This window comes from Elephas maximus, chromosome 22 (assembly GCF_024166365.1).
Source record: "Elephas maximus indicus isolate mEleMax1 chromosome 22, mEleMax1 primary haplotype, whole genome shotgun sequence".
NCBI lineage: Eukaryota > Metazoa > Chordata > Mammalia > Proboscidea > Elephantidae > Elephas > Elephas maximus.
The window spans coordinates 62,898,404-62,921,729 of record NC_064840.1 but is presented as its reverse complement, the minus strand read 5'-3'; the positions used below and the strand labels follow the sequence as shown (position 1 = coordinate 62,921,729).

Below are 23,326 nucleotides of genomic sequence, written 5' to 3'. Positions count from 1 at the left end.
TTATTTGATGGTCTTCACAAACTTTCTTAATTAGCCTGAGAGGCTGTTATGCAAATAATACGACCTCACAATTACACAGGTAGGTTAAGAGTGTAGTTACTAGAGTTAGACTGCCAAAGTTCAAATCCCTGCCCTACCACCTCCTAACTGTGTGGGCTTGAATGAGTTCCTTAACCTCTCTAGGCCTCCGTTTCTTCATTTGTAAAATGGGTTGTGTGGATTAAATGAAATAATGCATGTAAAGGGCTTAACACTGTGCCTAGCATGTGTAAGAGTTCAAAAATAACTTATTTTCAATCAACTAGCAAAAACAGACTAGAAAACACACAACTGTCAAGTGGGTACCACTGAGTAAAAAGTAAAAAAAATGTAGTAAAATAAGATTACAAAAAGGATAGTGCAGACAGGAAGAAGATAGCATTGCATTGCAGCAGAAAATATGTACCTCTACAGAAACACAGTGTGTAGAAAACAGGCTGTGATTCAGTGTGCTCTGCGATGGTTACGCCCTGTTGAGAGGAACTGTCCAGTTCTGGGCTCCAGTTAAGAAAGGACTTGAAGAGGCTAGAGAGAAAATGTTAAAGTCAAAACGAAAAGAGTTTAAAACTCACGAGTTGACCCCAGAAAAATCAGAAAAGGAACAATTTCACAATTATAAAAGTTGCGTAATGGTCAAGCTGTTCTTTAGCTCCACAAGGACCAAAGAAGAGGAAATGAACTTGTAGAATATTTTAAAAGAACTTACTTAGACTGGCGAAAATTTGGATTGGGGGAGAGGCAGTTATCTACAAATAGAAAATAAATAAATCCAGGAATTAGCATGATTAACATTTTCTTCTCTGATGGCCTTCAGAAATTGGAAAGATTCTATGCTGTTTGGGATGGTTTAAATGTCATTCCATCTATATGAAAGATCGTATGATTGCTAAAGGTCCTCCCCAGGTCTGGGGTACTGGAATCTGTGTTGACATTTCAAAAGCCAAATGTGACAGCATGTTTGCTGAGGGATTGCTGTCATGGTTGCTCTACCTGAATTCATTTAACTGGAACACGGGCATGATTTCTCCATTTCTCTTTGGAGCCAAGTAACCAGGCAACAGTAATTTTCCATTATTTTAATCTTGTTTATCCCCCCAAAAGAATCACGGTAAGCTCAGGAGGAAACAATTCTAAAATCCATATGCTTTCTTCATAATTCAAGGCCTTAGACTAGAGGTGAGTATTTTAAAAGTTTGATGGCATTTATGGTGAATAAGTGTGCCAGGTTTTAATTGTTTATAAAATCTCTTTCTTTGGGTATTTGGCTTTTTAATCTCCCTCCGTTCCCTTTTGTCCTTGCAAATCATGCGAGCAATTCAAAGACAGTTACTGGTAATGGGTGATTTCAGATGTGCATTTTTCAAGGTTTAGATAATAAGAGAGGATAAAAGGTTAAACTGAATTGTTAATGTCCCAGGAAGAGGAAGAGAAGAAACTAAAAACAAAAATTAAGGGCAAAAAGAAAAAAGTGGAATAAAAACTTATCCAAAAGCACAACTAAGAAGTAAAGAAATTGGAAAATGTGAAACGGTTATGGGACTGGGTCACCATGACCTTTTTGTCTCTATTTCCAGTACAATAAGATCATAGAATAACTGTTGGAAATGAAAAGCATCTTAGAAATGAATCAAGTTTAAACTCTTTACAGATGAGGACCTGGGGCCCAAGTCGTTAGGGACAAGAATCCAAGCCCGTAGCCGTTACGCTGAGTGAAATTAGTTGCAAAAGGACATACTATATCAGACCACTACTATAAGAACTCAAGACATAGTTTAAATAGAGAAGAAAATATTCTTTGATGGTTATGAGAGGGGGAAGGGAGAGGTGTTTTCACTAATTAGATAGTAGATAAGAACTATTTTAGGTGAAGGGAAAGACAACACAGTACAGGAGAGGTCAGCACAACTGGACTAAACCAAAAGCAAAGAAGTCTCCTGAATAAACTAAACGCTTCAAAGGCCAATGTAGCAGGAGGAGGGGTTTGGGAACCATGGTTTCAGGGTACATCTAAGTCAACTGGCATAATAAAACCTATTAAGATAACATTCTGCATCCCACTTTGGAGATTGGCATCTGGGGTCTTAAACGCTAGCAAACAGCCATCTAAGATGCATCAATTGATCTCAACCTACCTGGAGCAAAGGAGAATGAAGAATACGAAAGACACAAGGTAATTACAAGCCCAAGAGACAGAAAGGGCCACATAAACCAGAGACTACATCAGCCTGAGACCAGAAGAACTAGATGGTGCCCGGCTACAACCGATGACTGCCGTGACAGGGAACACAACAGAGAACCCCTGCTGGAGGGTGGAGGGGGTCAGAAGCTGACTGATTGGACATGAAAAGAGAAAGTAGAGGGAAGGAGTGTGCTGTCTCATTAGGGGGACAGCAATTAGGAGTATATGGTAAGGTGTGTATAAATTTTTGTATGAGAGACTGACTTGATAACGTAAACTCACTTAAAGCACAATAAAAATTGAAAGAATCCAAGCCTGTAGCTATCACCGAGAACAGGGTTTCCTCTCTACTTCTGCAAGTCGTCATAACCAACCATCCTTCATGGGCCAACTCGGGTGCTGCCTCCTAAAAGCTCTTCTGGTTCCTCCGAGCCAGGCATGATCTCTCTGTCCCTGAAGTCTTAGAGCATTTTGTATCTTTCGCGCGGTGCTCATTGCTTTCTGCCCTGTATTAGTGAATAAGCCTTGGTTCCACAATAAACTGTGTATTCATTGAGGATGAGAGCCTTTCTTACTCATCCTGATCTCGCCAGGGTACTTTTACAGAGTAAATCTTGAATAAATGTTCACTGAATAGAAAAGTTGGGGCATGGTGGGTGATAACTGACATTGAGCACTTGCCCTTGCTTTGGACAAAGCACTGTAATAAGTGGTTTTTAGCAGAAATTGAAAGTTGAAATCATTCTAATTTTTTTTGAAAGCCACACATATATACCATACACTGGAGGGGAGGGTGGTGCAGTGGTTAAGCATTTGGTTGCTAACCAAAAGGTCAGCAGTTCACCATCTGACTATTAAACGTAGCATTCTACTGTGTTAGCCTTTCCATTTTTTGTCTTACCAAGCTTATGACCTTCGTATTGCTCAAAGGTGGACACGTAAGAGATTCAAGAATTGGGCTGAATGTGTGCTGAGCCCCCACTAGACTGTCTAAAGCCGTGCTTTCCGATAGGGTAGCACCAGCCACCAGTGGCCCCTGACCACTGGAAATACGGATAGCTCCAATTGAGGCGTGCTGCCAGGGAAAAATCATACATCGGATTTCAGAGACTACAATACAAAGAATGTAAAATATCTCATTAAATTTTTCTATTCACTACATGTCGAAATATTATTTTGGATATGTTAAGTAAAATATTAAAAATTTTTGCCTCTTTAAAAATAAAAACTATTATGTCTACCGGAAATTTTAAAATTATTTATGAAGTTCGAATATTTCTATTGGACAGCACTGGTCTAAAGGATGACAAAATAGCCATACATTTGAATCATGTTTTTTTCGTTTTCTTTTCCATCTCTTAACGGTTCCTCACAGGAATCCTCTGAAATACTAAAAGCTATGCCGCCCACTCTAGCAGCTTCCAACCCTGGTCCTTCCGCACAGAAATCTAAGTTCCTCCATCTTTGTAAAGCCATTTCGAAAATGGAACAGAACCCAGAGAACAGTCCCTTTGACGGGGGCGGTGAGGCAAGGCAGCGGCTCAGGTAGTTGGAAAGCGAAAACCGCTCGCCCGGCGGCGCTGGGAACCGAGCCCGGCGACCCCACGGACAGCGACCCCAGGGCCCTAGCTTCCCGGCCCCGCACCCAGGGAAAGGGCGTCGCCCGTCTGTACGCAGCGAGGACCCTGGCGACCTCCCCAACATGGCCGCGCCAAGAGGCGGAGCCGCCCCTACGCCCGCCTCCCTCCCTGCCCTGCGATGCCGGGTGTCGATTGGGTGAGACAACTCGGTGGTGAGCGGTGATTGGCCTACATGGAGGCGTTAGGTGGGCGGGACCGGATGGTGGTCTCGGGCTGGGGGTGCCCGGGCAGCGGAGCCTCGGCCTTGGTCCTGGGGGAATGTGGAGAGCTGGCACCATGTCGGCCGAGCTGGGAGTCGGGTTCGCGCTGCGGATGGTGAACGAGCGCGTGCAGCAGGCTGTGGCGCGACGGCCGCAGGTGAGGAAGGTGTCCGCGTTGGGACGGCGGGCGGCCGCTGTTACGAAGGGGACACCTGCGTGGGAATGGGTCGTCACGGCGACGCAGATGGGTCTCCCGGAGGGCGGGACCCGGCGGGTGCCTTGGCACTGGTGGGGTTGCACAGCCCGCAAAAGGCCAGCGGAGGGTTCCCTCAGCGACGTCGGGGCGAGTCGGTCAGGGTTTCCGGAAGTTGGCTTAGGAGGAGCAGAGGGGACCGCTACCCCGGGAAGGTGACGGCCAGGTAGCGCGGCCGCTCGCCCATCCCGCTTTGTGTAGGAGTCGACAGCCTTGGCGGACGCGAGCAGGGTCAGGCCTGTGCCCAGAGCTACAAGGAAAGAAGCCTGATATAAGAGCATCCAAAGGAGGCCAGACCCACCCGAGATCACGTGCGCGACAGCTGCGGATGCTCAGTCCATGTCCGTTCCACTCGTAGGCTAAGGAGACGGTTGATTGGCGGTGCTTTGCAGGCTCTACAGAGCTGTCCTTGCGCCTTTGGAGCGGGAGGGAGCTGTGTGACATCCAATCCCACGCAGTTTAAGGAGAGATTTTTTTTCTTTATATATATACATATATTTTTTTTTCTCCCCTTGGAATTTCATTAGTTCAAGAGTCAATATCTATCTTACTCCTGCAACTTTAAGCTGAATAGTGATGAGTGAGACAGACCTGAACAAAGGTCAGACATTCCTCAGATCAAGCATTTATGGTGTCACCACAGAATGCTTACCTAGAGGCGGAAGACCTGCATCTTAGTCCTTTGGCCACTAATTAGCTTTTACCTTGAACAAGTCACTTAACTGCTCTGGCTCTCTTGGTTTCCTCATCTGTACAGGCAGCTGGATGAGCTCTGAAAGCTTTCAGCTTCCTTCTGGCCTTGATGTTCTATGATTCTCAGTGATTCTCCAAGGAAAATCTAGGGAGTCCCTGGTTCTCCCCGGAGTAATTCAGGGAAATGGACTGCCTGTTCCACTTTTTTCCCTGTAAGCCATCATTCATCAGCATGATCCTAGGAGTTATGACATGGTCTCATAAAAGAGGCTGGTAACTTAGACCTCAGGGACCCTGGCTGGTGCAAACAGATAACTTGCTCGGCTGCTAGCCAGGAGGTTGGAGATGCGAGTCTGCCCAGCAGTGCATCAGAAGAAAGGCCTGGCAATCCACTTCTAAAAAATTAGCCATTGAAAACCCTATGGAGCACAGTTCCACTCTGATGCACATGGGGTCACCATGAGTCAGAGCTGACTCGGTGGCAACTTTTTTTGTTTCTTTGTTTGTTTTTCTTGGTAAGGTAGCCCTCAGAAGGGAGGAAGAGGAGACTTTTTGCTGATTGACCTGACTTCTTCCGTATTTAAAAATACTGTGATTCTTTACTGTGTGAAAATTCAGAGGATGGGATACATGAAGACTGAACTATAGAAGGCTAGATGAATCTCTTCTCCTGCTGCCTCTGTGTGATTTGGTTGCAACAGAATGCAAGAAAACCCTGCTCTTTACGTTACGGCCATGGGAAGTCCTAGTCCTGAGTCTATAGAGTTTTCCAGTTCTGGTCCCAGTTCTGCCACTGGTTATTGATTCATTGAGTGAATGAGGGCGGTATTAATAATTACACCAGGACCTTAGGAATAAAGCCAAGACTGGTGCAGCAAACCACGATGTATGGTCACCCAATTCACAGATGTATTATATCCCTGCTTCAGGGCTGACGGCATGGATGAGAACTGTAGGAAGGTGCTCTGAGCTTGTGGCAGTTGAAGTACATATGGCAATTTGGATGTGAGAGCATCCTATTAATGAGACGCTTGCTACTTTTACCATGGTGGTCATTAGAGCCCTTTGAAGTACCCATTGGCTGATGGGAATATACAGTGTCTGATGTCAGATTCTGACGTGTTCTTGGCTGCATTGCCTCTGTCTTTTCTCAGTTTCCATTGTATGATAAGCAATTTCTAAGCTATTTGGAGCTGAGCTACCAAAAAGGGCAAAATCAATGCACCTGCCTCATCATGTCCTCAGCATCAGTGAGGCCGACTCAGTGAGTGAGTAATGCTTGGTGGATGGATGTTACAGGAGGCCCAAGAGGGCACCCCACCGTTGAAATGGATGCAGGAACAGCATGGGCCTTCTCACGTTGATGGAGCCTTTTGATATTAAGAACACACTGGTCGCTATGAATCAGAATCAACTCGACGGCACCGGGTGGGTTTGGGTGGGTTTCTCATTTGCTGTCGCAATAGAAGGGATGTTTTTAATTTTATATTTGGGTCTTAAAGGATTTAGCGGCTCACTGAGCCGTAAACAACAGTTACCAGCCCAGAGCTGTAAGGAGTGAACCAAGGAAAGTACAGTAAAAGCTGCAAAAGCTGGCACTTGGGTAACGTGGAAACCTCTCAGGGAAGAAAAACTATTTTTCCACTAATAGCAATAGAAAGTGGTAGTCTGCACTCTGTCAAAGGCAGAAAACTTGCAAGACCCAGAAAAATAAGGCAGTCCCATCGAGTTCCTTTAACTTACCTGCGCAGCTCTCCTGAGAGCTAGATATGAAGGTAAATGACATATTTGATTGAAATGCTGTGCATGTGAAAGACATTTGATCAACATTATTTAATACTGATCTCCTTGCAGCATCAGAAGAATGCGTCTTAGCAAATACCAAGATGAGATCTAGGCAGATCTACTCTACAGGACATACTGGGGTATTATTCTCAAACATTCACTCATCTGGCTGTTTCCCTCTTGGCAGGATCTCCCAGCCATCCAGCCCCGGCTAGTGGCCGTCAGCAAAACCAAACCTGCAGACATGGTGATCGAGGCGTACAGTCATGGCCAGCGCACCTTCGGGGAGAACTATGTAAGAGCCCTTTTCCAAAGTGCCTTTGGAAGAACATGGTCGCCAGGCTTCTAACTTGTTCTGTTTTGACCCTTTAGGTTCAGGAACTACTAGAAAAAGCATCAAATCCTAAAGTAAGTGAACATCTGAATTCTTTAGTTTATGTATAACCTTGGCTCTTCAGTTGAGAATTAGACCCAGGGTGGTGGTTGGGTTTTAGAGCAGGATGTTGAAATGGGCCGGGGGCGGGGAAGGGTGTCTACTTTCCCTTGAGCCCCAAATTTTTCTCAGCTAGCTTTTCTTATTCTGGCCTTATACTTCTCTCTCTTGTGGTTTTTTGGAAATGGTGAGTTTAGGAGTTTCCTGTAATCTTGGATGCTTTTGAGTTTGAAAGCATAGATCAGTTCATCTTGAACGGGTGATACCGGAAGTTGGAGGGAGTTAATGGGAAGAAGGGGGTGAGGAGACAAAAGAACAGAGGCTTTAAGATTTTTCTCTTAAGTATCCTTTCACCTCATTGGGAGGCTGGCTGAAGATGGCAATAATGGTTCACTGAATTTAAGGAACAGAGCATAGATATGAAAGGCCAGAGGAGAGTGTGCAAGAAGTTTGAATCGACAAGACCTCCATAAAATCTGAGTCAAACATAGATGCATTTTTTCCCTTCAGATTCTGTCTTCATGTCCTGAGATCAAATGGCACTTCATTGGCCACCTACAGAAACAAAATGTCAATAAATTGATAGGTAAGATAAAAATCTAAATACAAAGTTGCTACATAGTTGTATCCCCTATACTACCTACCTTCAGTGACAGGAAAAAAAAAAAAAAATCCACTGCTGTTGAGTCGATTCTGGCTCATAGCGACTGTATACAGAGGGAACAGTTTTTAAAATGCACACAGCTCACTGTTTGTGTTTTGGAGTTTCTCTCAGGAAAGAAGTCTTCGTTCTTAACAAAAGGAGAAAACATCCCACCAAGAGCAGAATGAGTTCTAATTAACGGGGTTATATATGCGTGGATACTTAGCCTATCTCATGTTAGGTATTATTTGGTGGTCTTTCAAATACGTTGTAAAGAATTATTGCCCATAAAATTTTTCAACTTGCAAAAGAGACATTTTTGTCCTTTTTCCCTTTAAACAAAGAGTAAAATTAAGAATTAACTAGAGAAAGACTTAACTGTATGACATGACACATGGAAATCTTCTTGAGTAGCTGAATATTTCTCTCGAGCTCAAAATTTAAAATAACTTTTTCTTTAAAACATCTTTATTTAAGTATAATTGACATATATTAAACTGCACATATTTAAAGTATACAATTGGATAGGTTTTGACACACATACGTATTCGTATTTATATGAATATAAACCAGTTGCCGTCAAGCTGATTCCGACTTGTAGCAACCCAATAGGACAGAGTAGAACTGCCCCATAGCTGAGGAGCGGCTGTGGATTCAAACTGCTGACCTTTTGGTTAGCAGCTGAACACTTAACCACTGTATCACCAGGGCTCCGTACATACGTATACGTGTGCATGTGTGTGTGTATCATGAAATCATCATAGCAATCAAGATAGCAAGCATATCCAATACTTCAAAAGTTTCCTCATCCTTCTTTGTAATTCATCTCTCCGTCTCTTCCCATTTCCCCTTCCCAAGCAATCACTGATCTGCTTTCTGTCATAAATGAGTTTACGTTTTTTAGAGTTTTATATAAATGGAATCATAAAGCGTGTACTCTTTTTTTTGTTTTTTTTTTCACTCGGCATGATTATTTTGAGATTCATCCCTGTTGTGTATATCAGTGGTTCATTCCATTTTGTTGTGGTGTTCCGTTGTCCGGATATATCACAATTTGTTTATCCATTCAGCTGTTGATGGACTTTTGAGATGCTTCCAGTTTTTTGGCTGTTACAAATAAAGTTGCTACAAACAGCTGTCTGCAAGTCTTGGTATGGACATGTATTTCCTTTGCTCTTGAAGTAAAACTGGAATGGCTGAATCACATGATAGGTGTATGTTTAACTTATTGAGAAACTGCCAAAATGTTTTCCAAAGTGGTTGTACCATTTTACATTCCCACCAGCAGTGTACAAGAGTTCAAGTTATGTATTTGCCATCAGGTATTCTCTTCGGAAGTGTCTATTCAAGTCTTTTGGCTGTTTTCTAATGGGATTGTTTATTTTCTTACTGTTGAGTTTAGAGAGTTCTTTATATATTCTGGATAAAAAACAAAATGAGTCCTTTATCAGATACATACTTCTCAAATATTTTCTCCCAGTCTGTAGCTTGTCTTTTCATTCTCTTAACAGTCTTTTGAAAAAGCAAAACTTTTTAGTTTGATCAAGTCCAATTTATTAAACTATTTGTTTTTAGAATGTGCTTTTAGTCTCATATCGGAGAAGAGTTTACATAGGATTGGTATTATTTTTTTCTTAACTAGTAGAATTCACCAGTGTGGCATGGTGAAGGTTTTTGTGAGAAGGTTTTTAATTACAGTTTCAATTTCTTTAATAATCATAGGGTTTTTCATATAATCTGTTTCTTCTTGAGTGAAGCTTTTGGTACTTTGTGTCTTTCAAGGAGTTTGTCCATTGCATCTAAGTCGTTTGTAATACCACCTTATTAGCCTGTTAATAGTTGTAGAATATATAGTGATGTCAACTCTTCTGACATTGGCAATTTGTCCCCTTTCTCTTTTTTTTTTTTTAATCAGTGTAGCTAGAGGTTTATCAGTTTTATTGTTGGTTCCTCAGAAAAATTAAATGTGGAATTACCTGATCCAGCAACTCCACTATTAGGTATATACCCAGAAGAATTGAAAGCAAGAACACAAACAGATATGGTACATCACTGTTCATTGCAGCACCGTTCACAATAGCCAGAAGGTGGGAACAGCTTAAATATCTTAGTTATCTAGTGCTGCTATAACAGAAAAATACCACAAGTGTGTGGCTTTAACAAATAGAATTTATTTTCTCACAGTTTATAAGGCTAGGAGTGTGAATTCAGGGTGCTGACTCGAGGGGATTACTTTTTGTCTCTGTCAGCTCTTGAGGAAGGCCCTTGTCTCTTTTGAGCTCCTGGGCCATTTTCACGTGACTTGGCATCTCTCTTCCCCCATGTCTGCTTAATTTTTTTACATCAAGCAGGCATGCTTTTTATAATTTTTTTTTAAATTCATGTTTCTTTAAGCAAAAAAGCCTGAACTCAAATTCAGCATTAAGAATGTGGAGTCAGATTGCCTAAGTTCACCTCACAGCTCTAATATTTGTTAATTTTGTAAACTTTTTTAAACTATCCTTCCTTCAGTTTCCCCATCTCTAAAATAGAGATAATAGTGTTTCATGAATTTTGGTGAAGGTTAAAAAGAGACAATGCATATGAGGTATAATCAACACATTGCCTGAAGGGGAATTATTTCACCCCCTAACAGGTTAAGGGTTTGTTGCATGTTGTTCACTGAAATAGGGGAAGTGAACAATACTACCCTGCTTCTTTCTCCTTACAGCTGTCCCCAATCTCTTCATGCTGGAAACAGTGGATTCTGTGAAATTGGCAGACAAAGTGAACAGCTCCTGGCAGAAAAAAGGTTCTCCAGAAAGGTTAAAGGTTATGGTACAAATTAACAGCAGTGGAGAGGAGAGTAAGTAATCAGACCAAAATTATAGAGGTTGGTTGGTTGGTTAGTTAGTTTTTCTTTGCCTTAAGATGAGTGAGACTAAGGGAAAATGACAGTCCTAAGTATCTGACGGGTAAGGTTATGGGAAGAAATCACAGATCCCCAAGTAAGCTGTGTTCTGTATGATCCAGATAGTACATGCAGGTCAGTCCACAGATAATTCTTTAACACATGGAGAGTCAAGAAGGAGATTGTGACTTTGACCTTCTGAAAATTCCCAAAGGTCATCATCACTCCTGTAAGGGACTGCAAAGTTATATGTATAATACTTGGCAGGTCTTAAAAACTTATGTAGTTCATGGGACATCCCAGTTAATTGACCTAATAACATGTTTAGTGCTTCTGTTCTACCTCATAATTTGGTCTGTAGTCCCTGGGGTCTTAAAAGCTTGCAAGATGCCATCCAAGGCATGACAGTTGGTCTCTATTCACCTGGAGCAAGAGAGGAAGAAAGAGAATCAGGAACAGGAGGAGGAAGTGGAATTTGTGGGTATTGGCCTCAGTGAGCAGCTGCCTCCTTTGCCGTGAGACCAGAAGAACTGGATGGTGCCCAGCTACTATTAATGAATATTTTGATCAAAGATTCTATAGAAGAATCCTGATCAAAAGGGGGAAAATACAGAACAGAATTTCAAATTTTCATGGACTTCAGACTTCCTGGAGCCATGAAGATTGGGTGAACGCCTGAAAATTGCCCTGAGATAATCTTTAACCAAAATTATTCCCTGAAGTCTTCTTAAAGCCAACCAGTAGTTTAGCTTAACTAGTGAAAAATACCTGCCTTGAGCATATGTTCTTTTAAAAACTATATGGGTTAGGTCATAAAACAAACCTTTGCAGAATCCAAAACATCGAAATATTACAAAGCATCTTCTCAGACCACAAGGCCATAAAAGTGGAGATCAATAACAGAAAAATTAGGGAAAAGAAATTAAATACTTGGAAATTGAACAATACCCTGCTCAAAAAAGACTGGGTTATAGAAGACATTAAAAAAAAAGGAGGGAATAAAGAAATTCATAGAATGCAACAAAAATGAAAACACTTCCTATCAAAACCTCTGGGCACACAGCAAAAGCAGTGCTCAGATGTCAATTTATATCGATAAATGCACACATACATAAAGAAGAAAGAGCCAAAATCAGGGAATTGTCCCTACAACTTGAATAAATAGAAAGCGAGTAACAAAAGAATCCATCAGGCACCAGAAGAAAACAAATAATAAAAATCAGAGCTCAACTAAATGAATTAGAGAACAGAAAAACAATTGAAAGAATTAACAAAGCCAAAAGCTGGTTCTTTGAAAAAAGTAACAAAATTGATAAACCATTGGCCAGACTGACAAAGAAATACAGGAAAGGAAACAAATGACCCGAATAAGAAACGAGATGGGCCACATCACAACAGACCCAACTGAAATTAAAAGAATCATATCAGATTATTACAAAAAATTGTACTCTAACAAATTTGCAAACCTAGAAGAAATGGATGAATTCCTAGAAAAACACTACCTACCTAAACTAACACAATCAGAAGTAGAACAACTAAATAGACCCATAACAAAAAAAGAGATTGAAAAGGTAATCAAAAAACTCCCAACAAAAAAAAGCCCTGGCCTGGACAGCTTCACTGCAGAGTTCTACCAAACTTTCAGAGAAGAGTTAACACCACTACTACTAAAGATATTTCAAAGCAGAGAAAATGGGGGAATACTACCTAACTCATTCTATGAAGCCACCATCTCCCTGATACCAAAACCAGGTAAAGACAGCACAAAAAAAGAAAATTACAGACCTATATCCCTCATGAACATAGATGCAAAAATCCTCAACAAAATTCTAGCCAACAGAATTCAACAACATATCAAAAAAATAATCCACCACGACCAAGTGGGATTTATACCAGGTATGCAAGGTTGGTTTAATATTAGAAAAACCATTAATGTAATCCACCATATAAATAAAAGACAAAAACCACATGATCTTATCAATTGATGCAGAAAATGCATTTGACAAAGTCCAAAACCCATTTATGATAAAAACTCTCAGCAAAATAGGAACTGAAGGAAAATTCCTCAACATAATAAAGAGCATCTATACAAAGCCAACAGTCAGCATCACCCTAAATGGAGAGACCCTGAAAGCATTTCCGTTGAGAACGGGAACCAGACAAGGATGCCCTTTATCATCGCTCTTATTCAACCTTGTGCTAGAGGTCCTAGCCAGAGCAATTAGGCTAGACAAAGAAATAAAGGGCATCTGGATTGGCAAGGAGGAAGTAAAGTTATCTCTATTTGCAGGTGACATGATCTTATACACAGAAAACCCTAAGGAATCCTCCAGAAAACTACTGAAACTGATAGAAGAGTTTGGCAGAGTCTCAGGTTATAAGATAAACATACAAAAATCACTTGGATTCCTCTACAGCAACAAAAAGAACATCGAAGAGGAAATCACCAAATCAATACCATTCACAGTAGCCCCCAAGAAGATAAAATACTTAGGAATAAATCTTACCAAAGATGTAAAAGATCTATACAAAGACAACTACAAAGTACTAGTGCAAGAAACTAAAAAGGACCTACATAAGTGGAAAAACATACCTTGCTCATGGATAGGAAGATTTAACATAGTAAAAATGTCTATTCTACCAAAAGCCATCTATATATACAATGCACTTCCGATTCAAATTCCAATGACATTTTTTAATGTGATAGAAAAATCACCAACTTCATATGGAAGGGAAAGAAGCCCCGGGTAAGTAAAGCATTACTGAAAAAGAAGAAGAAAGTGGGAGGCCTCACTGTACCTGATTTTAGAACATATTATACAGCCACCGTAGTCAAAACAGCCTGGTACTGGTACAACAACAGGCACATAGACCAATGGAACAGAATTGAGAACCCAGATATAAATCCATCCACATATGAGCAGCTGATATTTGACAAAGGCCCAGTGTCAGTTAATTGGGGAAAAGATAGTCTTTTTAACAAATGGTGCTGGCATAACTGGATATCCATTTGCAAAAAAATGAAACAGGACCCATACCTCACACCATCCACAAAAACTAACTCCAAGTGGATCAAAGACCTAAATATAAAGACTAAAACGATAAAGATCATGGAAGAAAAAATAGGGACAACATTAGGAGCCCTAATACAAGGCATAAACAGAATACAAAACATTACCAGAAATGACGAAGAGAAACCAGATAACTGGGAGCTCCTAAAAATCAAACACCTATGCACGTCTAAAGACTTCACCAAAAGAGTAAAAAGACCACCTACAGATTGGGAAAGAATTTTCAGCTATGACATCTCCAGCCAGTGCCTGATCTCTAAAATCTATATGATTCTGTTAAAACTCAACCGCAAAAAGACAAATAACCCAATCAAAAAGTGGGCAGAGGATATGAACACGCACTTCACTAAAGAAGATATTCAGGCACCTAACAGATACATGAGAAAATGCTCTCGATCTTTAGCCATTAGAGAAATGCAAATTAAAACTACAATGAGATTCTATCTCACTCCAGCAAAGCTGGCATTAATCCAAAAAAAGTAATAATAATAAATGTTGGGGAGGCTGTGGAGAGATTGGAACTCTTATACACTGCTGGTGGGAATGTAAAATGGTACAGCCACTTTGGAAATCTATTTGGCGTTTTCTTAAAAAGTTAGAAATAGAACTACCATACAACCCAGAAATCCCACTCCTAGGAATATACCCTAGAGAAATAAGAGCTTTTACACTAACAGATATATGCACACCCATGTTTATTGCAGCTCTGTTTACAATAGCAAAAAGCTGGAAGCGACCAAGGTGTCCATCAACGGATGAATGGTTAAATAAATTGTGGTACATTCACACAGTGGAATACTACGCATCGATAAAGAACAGTGACGAATCTGTGAAACATTTCATAACATGGAGGAACCTGGAAGGCATTATGCTGAGTGAAATTAGTCAGAGGCAAAAGGACAAATATTGTATAAGACCACTATTATAAGATCTTGAGAAATAGTATAAACTGAGAAGAGCACATACTTTTGTGGTTACGAGGCGGGGACAGAGGGAGGGTGGGAGAGGGTTATTTACTGATTAGTTAGTAGATAAGAACTGGTTTAGGTGAAGGGAAGGACAATACTCAATACACGGAAGGTCAGCTCAACTGGACTAGACCAAAAGCAAAGAAGTTTCCAGGATAAACTGTATGTTTCAAAGGTCAGCGGAGCAAGGGCTGGGGTTTGGGGACTATGGCTTAAGGGGACTTCTAAGTCAATTGGCAAAATAATTCTATTATGAAAACATTCTGCATCCCACTTTGAAGTGTGGTGTCAGGGGTCTTAAATGCTAACAAGCGGCCACCTAAGATGCATCAATTGGTCTCAACCCACCTGGATCAAATGAGAATGAAGAACACCAAGGTCACACGATAACTATGAGCCCAAGAGACAGAAAGGGCCCCATGAACCAGAGACTTACATCATCCTGAGGCCAGAAGAACTAGATGGTGCCTGGCCACAGCCGATGACTGCCCTGACAGGGAGCACAACAGAGAACCCCTGAGGGAGCAGGAGAACAGTGAGATACAGACCCCAAATTCTCATAAAAAGACCAGACTTAATGGTCTGACTGAGACTAGAGGAATCCTGGCGTTCATGGTCCCCAAACCTTATGTTGGCCCAGGACAGGAACCATTCCCGAAGACAACTCATCAGACATGGAAGGGACTGGACAATGGGTTGGAGAGAGATGCTGACGAAGAGTGAGCTACTTGTATCAGGTGGACACTTGAGACTGTGTTGGTATCTCCTGTCTGGAGGGGAGATGGGAGGGTAGAGAGGGTTAGAAACTGGCAAAATCGTCATGAAAGAAGAGACTGGAAGGAGGGAGCGGGCTGACTCATTAGGGGGTAAGTAAGTGGGAGTATGGAGTAAGGTATATATAAGCTTATATGTGACACTGACTTGATTTGTAAACTTTCACTTAAAGCACAATAAAAATTACTAAAAAAAAAAAAACTATATGGGATCAAATTGATAACAACTTGAAAGATGAGATAGGAACCTTAGGGGGCAGTGAATTTATATTAGTGGAGGAGGAACAACTCAGAAAAGGGGGGTGAGAATGGTCGCACAATTCTAAGAATCAGTGTCACTAAATGGTACATGTGGAAACTGTTGAATTGGTATATGTTTTGCTGTGTGTATTCTCAACAACAACAAAATAATTTTTTTAAAAAGGATTTAGTATTGCATCAAGGCAGAGTAGAAGAAATCACTGTGAGCACCAGTCAATGAATACCTGTACAGGGCTGGGCTAACAACATAACGTAGTGAATAGGGGCATGCGCTTTGAAATCAGACAGACCTTGGGTTTGGGCTCCTCCGCTTTGCAGCTTTGTAACTTGGGCAAGTTACTTAACCTCTGTGTACCTCGGTTTCCTTGGCTGACAATGATATCTTAGTAGTACCTACTGGAGAGGGTATTATGAGGATAGTATTTGGTGATACAGGTAAAGCTGCTAGCGTAGAACCCTGTACAAGTCACCTGTTAGCTGTGTATTAACAATTAACGTGTACAGATCAGTTGTTTGCTTACAACCGTCAAAGCGCCAGTATTCAGCAAATCACAGGATGAGGGAGCACAGATTTGGCATCTGTTTCCCAGTAGGCCCTGGAGTCAGACTACCTGGGCTCAAATCTCCATTCCACAGTTCCTAGGTATGTGACTTTGTAAAAGGTACTTAGCCTTCCTGTGCCTCAGTTTCCTCATCTTTAGAATAGAAATAGAGTACTTACCTCATAGGTATTGCATTAAAGGAAAAGCTCTTAGGACTTGGCGCGTATGCCTGGCACACAGGTGTTCAGTGAAGTTTAGTAATTATCGTTGTTAGAGATGCATGCACCCAGGTTACAGCTACACTGTACTATCAATAGAGGTAAATCTGGAATCTACTCCAGATCAAATATTTGTTATGTCATTCCTTGATCATTAGCTCTTATTTGCTCTAATCAAAGAGTGAAGTGATTATTCATACATCTGCATTTGATAAATGGGACCAGAGCATGGCAGTCATTTGCCACAGAGTCCTCCTCTAGTTGTTAGTTAATGAGGTCAGTTAAATTTTGCAAATATCTAATTTTACTTTAATCTCTGGTTTATTTTAATTGTTTCTCCAATTCTATTAATAGATTAATAAAACAATCAAAAATGCCAGATTTAGAAAATAATTCTCAAGTTCATCTGGAATTTAGGCTTGTGACTCTTCCTGGTATCCCAAGAAAAGCAGTGTTTTTTTTTTCTCCCTCTACCTTCGTTGTCCTCACAGATATTGAGATAAAGAGAAATTCAGAACCTGACCAGAAGGGGAGCAGCACAGAAAAAGACCCCAAGTATAAAGTTACTCTTTAGGACTTGAGGAGGAAGTTCTTTCAGGAGGTCCTATTGTCTGGGAGTGAGCTCTTTGTTATAGAAAAACAAAAAAAAATTTTTTTTTTTTTAATGAAGCTTTCTTTTGGCTATTTAAAACATTTGGTATATGTCTGTTTTTCTTTTTGTGAAGATAAACATGGCCTTCCACCTTCAGAGACAATAGCCATGGTGGAACACATAAATGCCAAGTGCCCCAGCCTGGAATTTGTGGGGCTGATGACCATAGGAAGCTTTGGGCATGATCTTAGTCAAGGACCAAATCCAGACTTCCAGGTATGGAGGGGCTGGGGGCCGGAGGTAAGGGGGCAGATGACTCACCGGCTGAAGAAGCATCTTAGTAAAATGCTCCTTCACAGCTTGCTGTTGTGTAAGCTTCAGAGACATCCCAGATGTCGTCTGTCAGAATAACCCTCTCCTGAAGACTGTGCCTAAGGAAGGGGGAACGACGGGCTCCCAGAACCCCATAGACCTTTCTCAGCTCAGTTTGACCCTGACTAGAACACAGTGTAGTCCTGGTGGTGCACTAATTAGGAGTTCGGCTGTTAACCAGAAGGTCAGCAGTTTGAATCCACCAGCTGCTCCTTGGAAACCATGTAGAGCAGTTCTTCTCTGTCCTGTAGGGTCGTTACGATTCGGAATCAACTTGACAGCAACGGGTTTTTTTAGAACACAGTATTTAGAGAAAATGAGCTTTCTTCCTCTCCAGTGACAGAGTTTCTTTAAAAGTGGGAGAGTTTCCTAAAAGCCCTTTTAGTAACTTTTGGCAAATCTGACAGGCCTGAAACCACGAGGAATAAATATCCTTTGTCAGAGATGTTGAGATTCAGCCACTTTCAGGCACCCTTAGAGAAGACAGGACTAAAATAATTTCACACATGTCTTTCTGTCAGGTATTATTGTCCCTGCGGAAGGAGCTGTGTAAAAAGCTGCACCTCCCCACTGACAAGGTGGAGCTGAGCATGGGCATGTCCGCGGACTTCCAACACGCAGTAAGTGTCCTTTGGGCACCCTTATCTGCCTCACAAGGCTGTAGCCAGAATAGGAGGGAAACCTCTGAAATGCCCCGTTGTCGCAGTAGGGCGCCTGATAGCAGTGGTTCTCAGCTATTCTAATGCCTGCCCTTCCCCATGCCCCTTCTGTCTTGAAATGAAATTTCTAGAAATTATATCCTATCTGATACATAATTTTTTAAATCAATGTAATTCCTTAAGTGCAATATAAAGGAGAGTAAGAAGAAAGTAAATTATAATTTTTTAAAGGCATTTCAGTATGTCGATGCTTGGCCATGGCTGTGACATAAAGTCCTAATGAAGTGGTCAGGTGCGTCCTCTAACATGTAGACGCACCATGAATGCAGCAGCTATAGATACAGGTCGATACAGGTGTGCTGTGTCAGTAACTCAAATACATAATTTTCTGAAACAGGGAGTAACCTGACAAAGTTCCAGAAGTGAAGTATAAACTTCCCGCTGTTTATGCAGTAGTTACATTCCTGGGAAATTGCCTGTGGATTAAAGCAGTGCAAAAATACTTCATGTTTATAAGTAAAATGAAATTAGATCCTATGCGCAGAGAGCTATAAACAGGTTTTTCATCTTCCTGGCCACGGAACATTAGAGAGGCATGTAGGTGGGTTGTGCTGCTGTGTCCCACACATCGCAGGCTATCTAACATCCCCAGTCACTGTGAAAACCAGCCAGAGGAGGTATTGTCCCAGTGAGAGCCACGGCCCTGTAGTTGTCTTCAGCTTCGTTGTCATTGTTCTTCACAGAAGCCCCTCGAAGCAAGAATGAGAGGTGCACCCTCAGCATTTGCCGCATTTCATTATTATAAACTGAGTCTTGATACTTTCTCTTTCCCACAGATCGAAGTGGGGTCTACAAATGTCCGAATAGGAAGCACCATTTTCGGAGAACGAGATTACTCAAAGAAACATGCCACGGACAAATCCGCAGCAGACCTGAAGGCCTCGGTGGAGGTGGTACCAGAACACTGAACCCAGGAACGACCCGGCAGTAGCTCACAACCTGTGCGCCCTGTCCGGGAAGACGTCACTGCACACTGACCTAGAGTTTGATATTCTCCGTGTTACAGCACAGCCGTGCTCTCCCATGATCTGAGAACGCTAAGATTATTCATCTGTTCTTAGACTCTGACGTGGGAAGCTCACATCAAGCAGCAGTTTGGGATTGGAGTTGAGGAATCCAGAGATTTCTGCGGAATGCATTCAATATCGAAGCCTGCCCAGGAGCGCCAATCATAAATACCTTCTCCAGGTTAAAATTTGGTCACCAATGCCTCTAGTCACTGAAGTCAGAGGGCTTCCCGCGTGTCATTCCACTTTAATAGTAAATTCCTCATCGTTAGCAGCTTCACACAAGCTTCTACTGATTCATCATCTTTGCTGCCCCAGAACTAGGTGATTTCTGCCAAGTTTCTACCCTACTGAGTTGATTTGAAGACACTTTACTCTGGAATGGCAGTATAGGTAACTTCAGGAAATCGCCCAAGTTGATTATTGCTGGTAAGAGCTTGTGTTATTGGCCGCCCTGTGGTATTGACCCTGAAAGCTGCAGGGGTGGCATAAATAGGACTTGAGTACTCCTGCCATCCTCCTGAAGAGATAAGACCTTGAGCTTTTTCCCCTGGGATCTGCAGTGAGGAGAAGGTGATTCAGTGTCTCCTCCACCATAACCCTCTTCATGGTGGTTGTTTATCAACAACACACTCGCCAGTCTCATTGCTCCCCAGAAATGGAAGATTCCTTCAAGGCCAGTTCAAGTTCATGGCTTCAGTGAGGGCTGGCTCTGGGGCTCCTCTCCCCGAGGAGCGCGTTCCAGCCACAGTTACAGCTTCTCCACTGTGTTAATAAGGCAGCATTTTATAGCTCTTCTTGATTGTCAAGGAAGTAGGAAGATCTTCAAAAACCAGAAAGCACAACTCTCAGTCAGAATAGATGGCTTCAGTGTGTGTGGCTGTTTATTTTCTAGGTGACTTTTTCTCATATTTATTCAAGCCCCAGTCTTTATGAAAGAACATTCAGAACATGACACTGCTGTTGAATGTAATTTTGAAAAACCAGCCATTATGATTCCTGACCTGTTCCTGAGCTGTAGTGTGGTATTTCAGAGTCTATTAAATAAAAATGTGCAATAGAATTAGACCATCTGTGCCAATTACAAAGCAATTAAAAGTTTATTTTTTATGATCTGGTAGCAAGTGAGTGTAACAGGAGGGGCATCCTGCCAGCCTGCCTGTGGAGGCGGGCTTCCCTTGGGTCCCAGATGCAGCCAAAGCCAAGCTGTGGACAGAAGAGGAGTTCTGAACTTCTAAGGGCTCGAAAATGAAACACTGATGTTCCGGCAGGAATTAACAGAAATAGAAGCCCTGGTGGTACAGTGGTTATGAGTTCGGCTGCTCCAAGACTGGAACCATCCCCAAAGCCAACTCTTCAGACAGGCATTGGACTGGACTATAAGAAAATGATACTGGTGAGGAGTGAGCTTCTTGGCTCAAGTAGACATACAAGACTATGTGGGCAACTCCTGTCTGGAGGCGAGATGAGAAGGCAGAGGAGGACAGGAGTTGGTTGAATGGACACGGGGAATACAGAGGGGAGAGGAAGAATGTGTTGTCTCTTTAGGGGGAGAGCAGTTAGGAGTACGTAGCAAAGTGTATGTAAGTTTTTGTATGAGAGACTGGATTTGTAAACTTAAAGCACAATAAAAGAGTTTGGCTGCTAACCAAAAGGTCGGCAGTTCAAATCAGCCAGGCACTCCTTAGAAACCCGATGGGACAGTTTTATTCTGTCCTATGGAGTCGCTGACCAAAGGTCAGCAGTTCAAATCCACCAGGTGCTCCTTGGAAACCCTATGGGGCAGTTCTACTCTGTAGGGTCGCTATGAGTTGGAATCAACTCGATGGCAATGGGTTTGGCTTTTATATATATATATATAGGGTATCTGTGTGTAAGAATCTACTGAAGGGCAGTGAGTTTGGTTTTTGGTGTCCTGAAGCAAGGAACTCCTTCAGATTGCCTCTAGATGGCGCCATTGGCTAACGAGCAAGCCCCAGGGACCCGGTCGGCAAGTCACCCTGGAAGGGATTCCATTGGTTGTGTTTCACTCCCTTTTTTTAAAGGCAAAGATGGAGGCTAGGGAGGAGCTGGTTTTTCCCAGTGATACATACAGCTGGCTCTTGCCACACCCCTGGGTCCTGTCAGCTACTTCATTTCTTTGTGAACTTGGTACATATGGGTTCTGAGGGTAGCTGTGGAGAGGGGGAGTGGTTTGCATTATCAAGGTCTCTCTCCCTTATGCCTGGAGACTGAGGACAACAAGGAGAGGAGGCGAGCCAGGGGAGGCTGCATCACATCCAGGTAAGGAAAAGAAACAAAAGTATATAGGTACAGTGTACCCACAGCAGGCCAGGACCTTTTGGGAGAGAAAATTGAGCAAAGGTGTGACTTTTGTATTTTGCTGCTCACAACAGGCAGCAGTCTGGGTTACTCCCTGGGTGGTACAGACAGTTCAAGGCTGGGGTACTAACCAAAAGATGGGTGGTTCAAACCCATGCTGAGGCACCTCAGAAGAAAGGCTTGGCAATCTGCTTCCAAAGGAATTGACAAACTTTTTTTTTTTTTTTTTTGCAGGGGGCAGGAGGGAGATTGCTTTTCATCAAAGTCGTGGCAGCATCCCACAACGAGTTCCCTTAGTGAGGCAGCAGCGCTCTCCTGGGTCAGACACTATGCAGTCTAGCAGTCCGATGGTGCTGCCAGAGGCACTGGGCCCTTGTCTGCCCTGGTGCCAGCCTCAGAAGGCTTAGGACGCTCAGAGACCTCTCAGGAACCCACCAAGACTTTGTCATCCTGGGAAGTCCTTCATCGATTTTGCCTGTTACATCTCCCATTGGCATACATTGTGGACAGGGGCGCTGAAGCCCAGAGGAGGCTCAGTGCCCTCCTGGTCTGAGGTCAGGGTGAGTTGGTAGTGGGGCCCACCATAAACACAGGACCCAGGCTCCGGTCCAGAGCGAGGTCACCACACCACACCAGTATCTTCTGTCATGTCGGACTCCCATCGCTGATGAGCAGCATATTCTTAAAATTGCAGGTTTAGTTTGAAAGAACCTTCTATTCCCTAAAAGAGATTTATGGTTTTAGACTGTTGCCATATTTGAGAATCCACACATCTGAATGCAGAACAAACTTGGAAACCACAAGCAGTGGGGGTGCAAAGAAAGGAGAGAATTAAACCCAGCAATGGGTGGGATTAGCCTTCCCTCCTCCCTCCCCTCCCATGATTCCATTTCCCTAATACACACTCCTCCAGATTCAAACTATCCCACAGGCTGCCAGGAAAATGATGTCCTTCTCCCCCCAGTAGCTAGACATCGTTTGGAGGAATGAGGGAGAACAGAACATTCTAGGACATCTAGGAGTTTGTCATGAATGATGTCTCCCCAAAAAAATGTGTATCAATTTGACTGGGCCATGATTCCCCGTATTGTGATTTTCCTATATGTTGTAAATCCTGCCTCTATGATGTTAACGAGGGTGGGCCGCAGTTGTGTTAGTGAGGCAGGACTCAGCCTACAGGACTGGATTGTGTCCTCAGGCAGTCTCTTGAGATATAAAAGAAGAAGCAAGCAGAGAGACAGGGGGGACCTCATACCACCAAGAAAGCAGTGCCAGGAGCAGAGTGCATCTTTTGGATCTGGGGTCCCTGTGCCTGAGAAGCTCCTAGTCTGGGGGAAGATTGAGGACAAGGATCTTCTCCAGAGCTGACTGAGAGAGAAAGCCTTTGCCTGGAGCCAACGCCCTAAATTTGGACTTTTAGCCTGCTTTACTGTGAAGAAATAAATTTCTCTTTGTTAAAGCCATCCACTTGTGGTATTTCTGTTATAGCAGCACTAGGTGACTAAGACAGGGTTCATGTGCCACATCTGACCTTCAGAAAAGAAATGGCCCTGCGCTTCTCACCAATGCTTTGAAACAGGAAGGACTCGCTCTGCCTGTTACTGAAGGGCTGGGAGAAGCACGGTATGTCATCTGTGGTGCACTTGGGAATTACTCTGGGAACTGTGACAGTTGAGGTTATGTGTCGACTTGGCTAGGCCATGATTCTCCGTAGTTTGGCAGATGT

At 42.6% G+C, this 23,326-nt stretch overlaps 1 protein-coding gene across 3 annotated transcripts; it reads left to right on the top strand.

Annotated features, from left to right (window-relative positions):
* Window positions 1-4,045: 4,045 nt before the first annotated feature.
* PLPBP (pyridoxal phosphate binding protein) lies at window positions 4,046-23,057 on the top strand. 3 transcript variants are annotated; one of them, XR_007514936.1, is made up of 9 exons: window positions 4,046-4,215; window positions 6,977-7,084; window positions 7,162-7,197; window positions 7,733-7,808; window positions 10,576-10,710; window positions 17,314-17,456; window positions 18,074-18,172; window positions 19,048-20,674; window positions 21,835-23,057. XR_007514936.1 is itself a non-coding variant. In XM_049866272.1 (8 exons), the coding sequence occupies exons 1-8, from the start codon at window positions 4,117-4,119 to the stop codon at window positions 19,177-19,179; spliced, it is 828 nt and encodes a 275-aa protein (XP_049722229.1). In that variant the 5' UTR covers window positions 4,046-4,116; the 3' UTR covers window positions 19,180-21,828. The 3 variants fall into 3 exon arrangements, 1 of the variants encoding a protein (XP_049722229.1); XR_007514935.1 differs by having other exon boundaries at window positions 19,048-21,561; XM_049866272.1 differs by lacking the exon at window positions 21,835-23,057 and having other exon boundaries at window positions 19,048-21,828.
* The last annotated feature ends 269 nt before the right edge of the window (window positions 23,058-23,326 follow it).

Excerpts from the sequence above, each read along its gene's own strand:
- PLPBP (XM_049866272.1), top strand. The coding sequence starts at position 4,117 with ATGTGGAGAGCTGGCACCATGTCGGCCGAGCTGGGAGTCGGGTTCGCG. Across the intron at positions 10,711-17,313 it reads TAACAGCAGTGGAGAGGAGA|ATAAACATGGCCTTCCACCT; the intron begins GTAAGTAATCAG and ends CTTTTTGTGAAG. Across the intron at positions 17,457-18,073 it reads GACCAAATCCAGACTTCCAG|GTATTATTGTCCCTGCGGAA; the intron begins GTATGGAGGGGC and ends TCTTTCTGTCAG.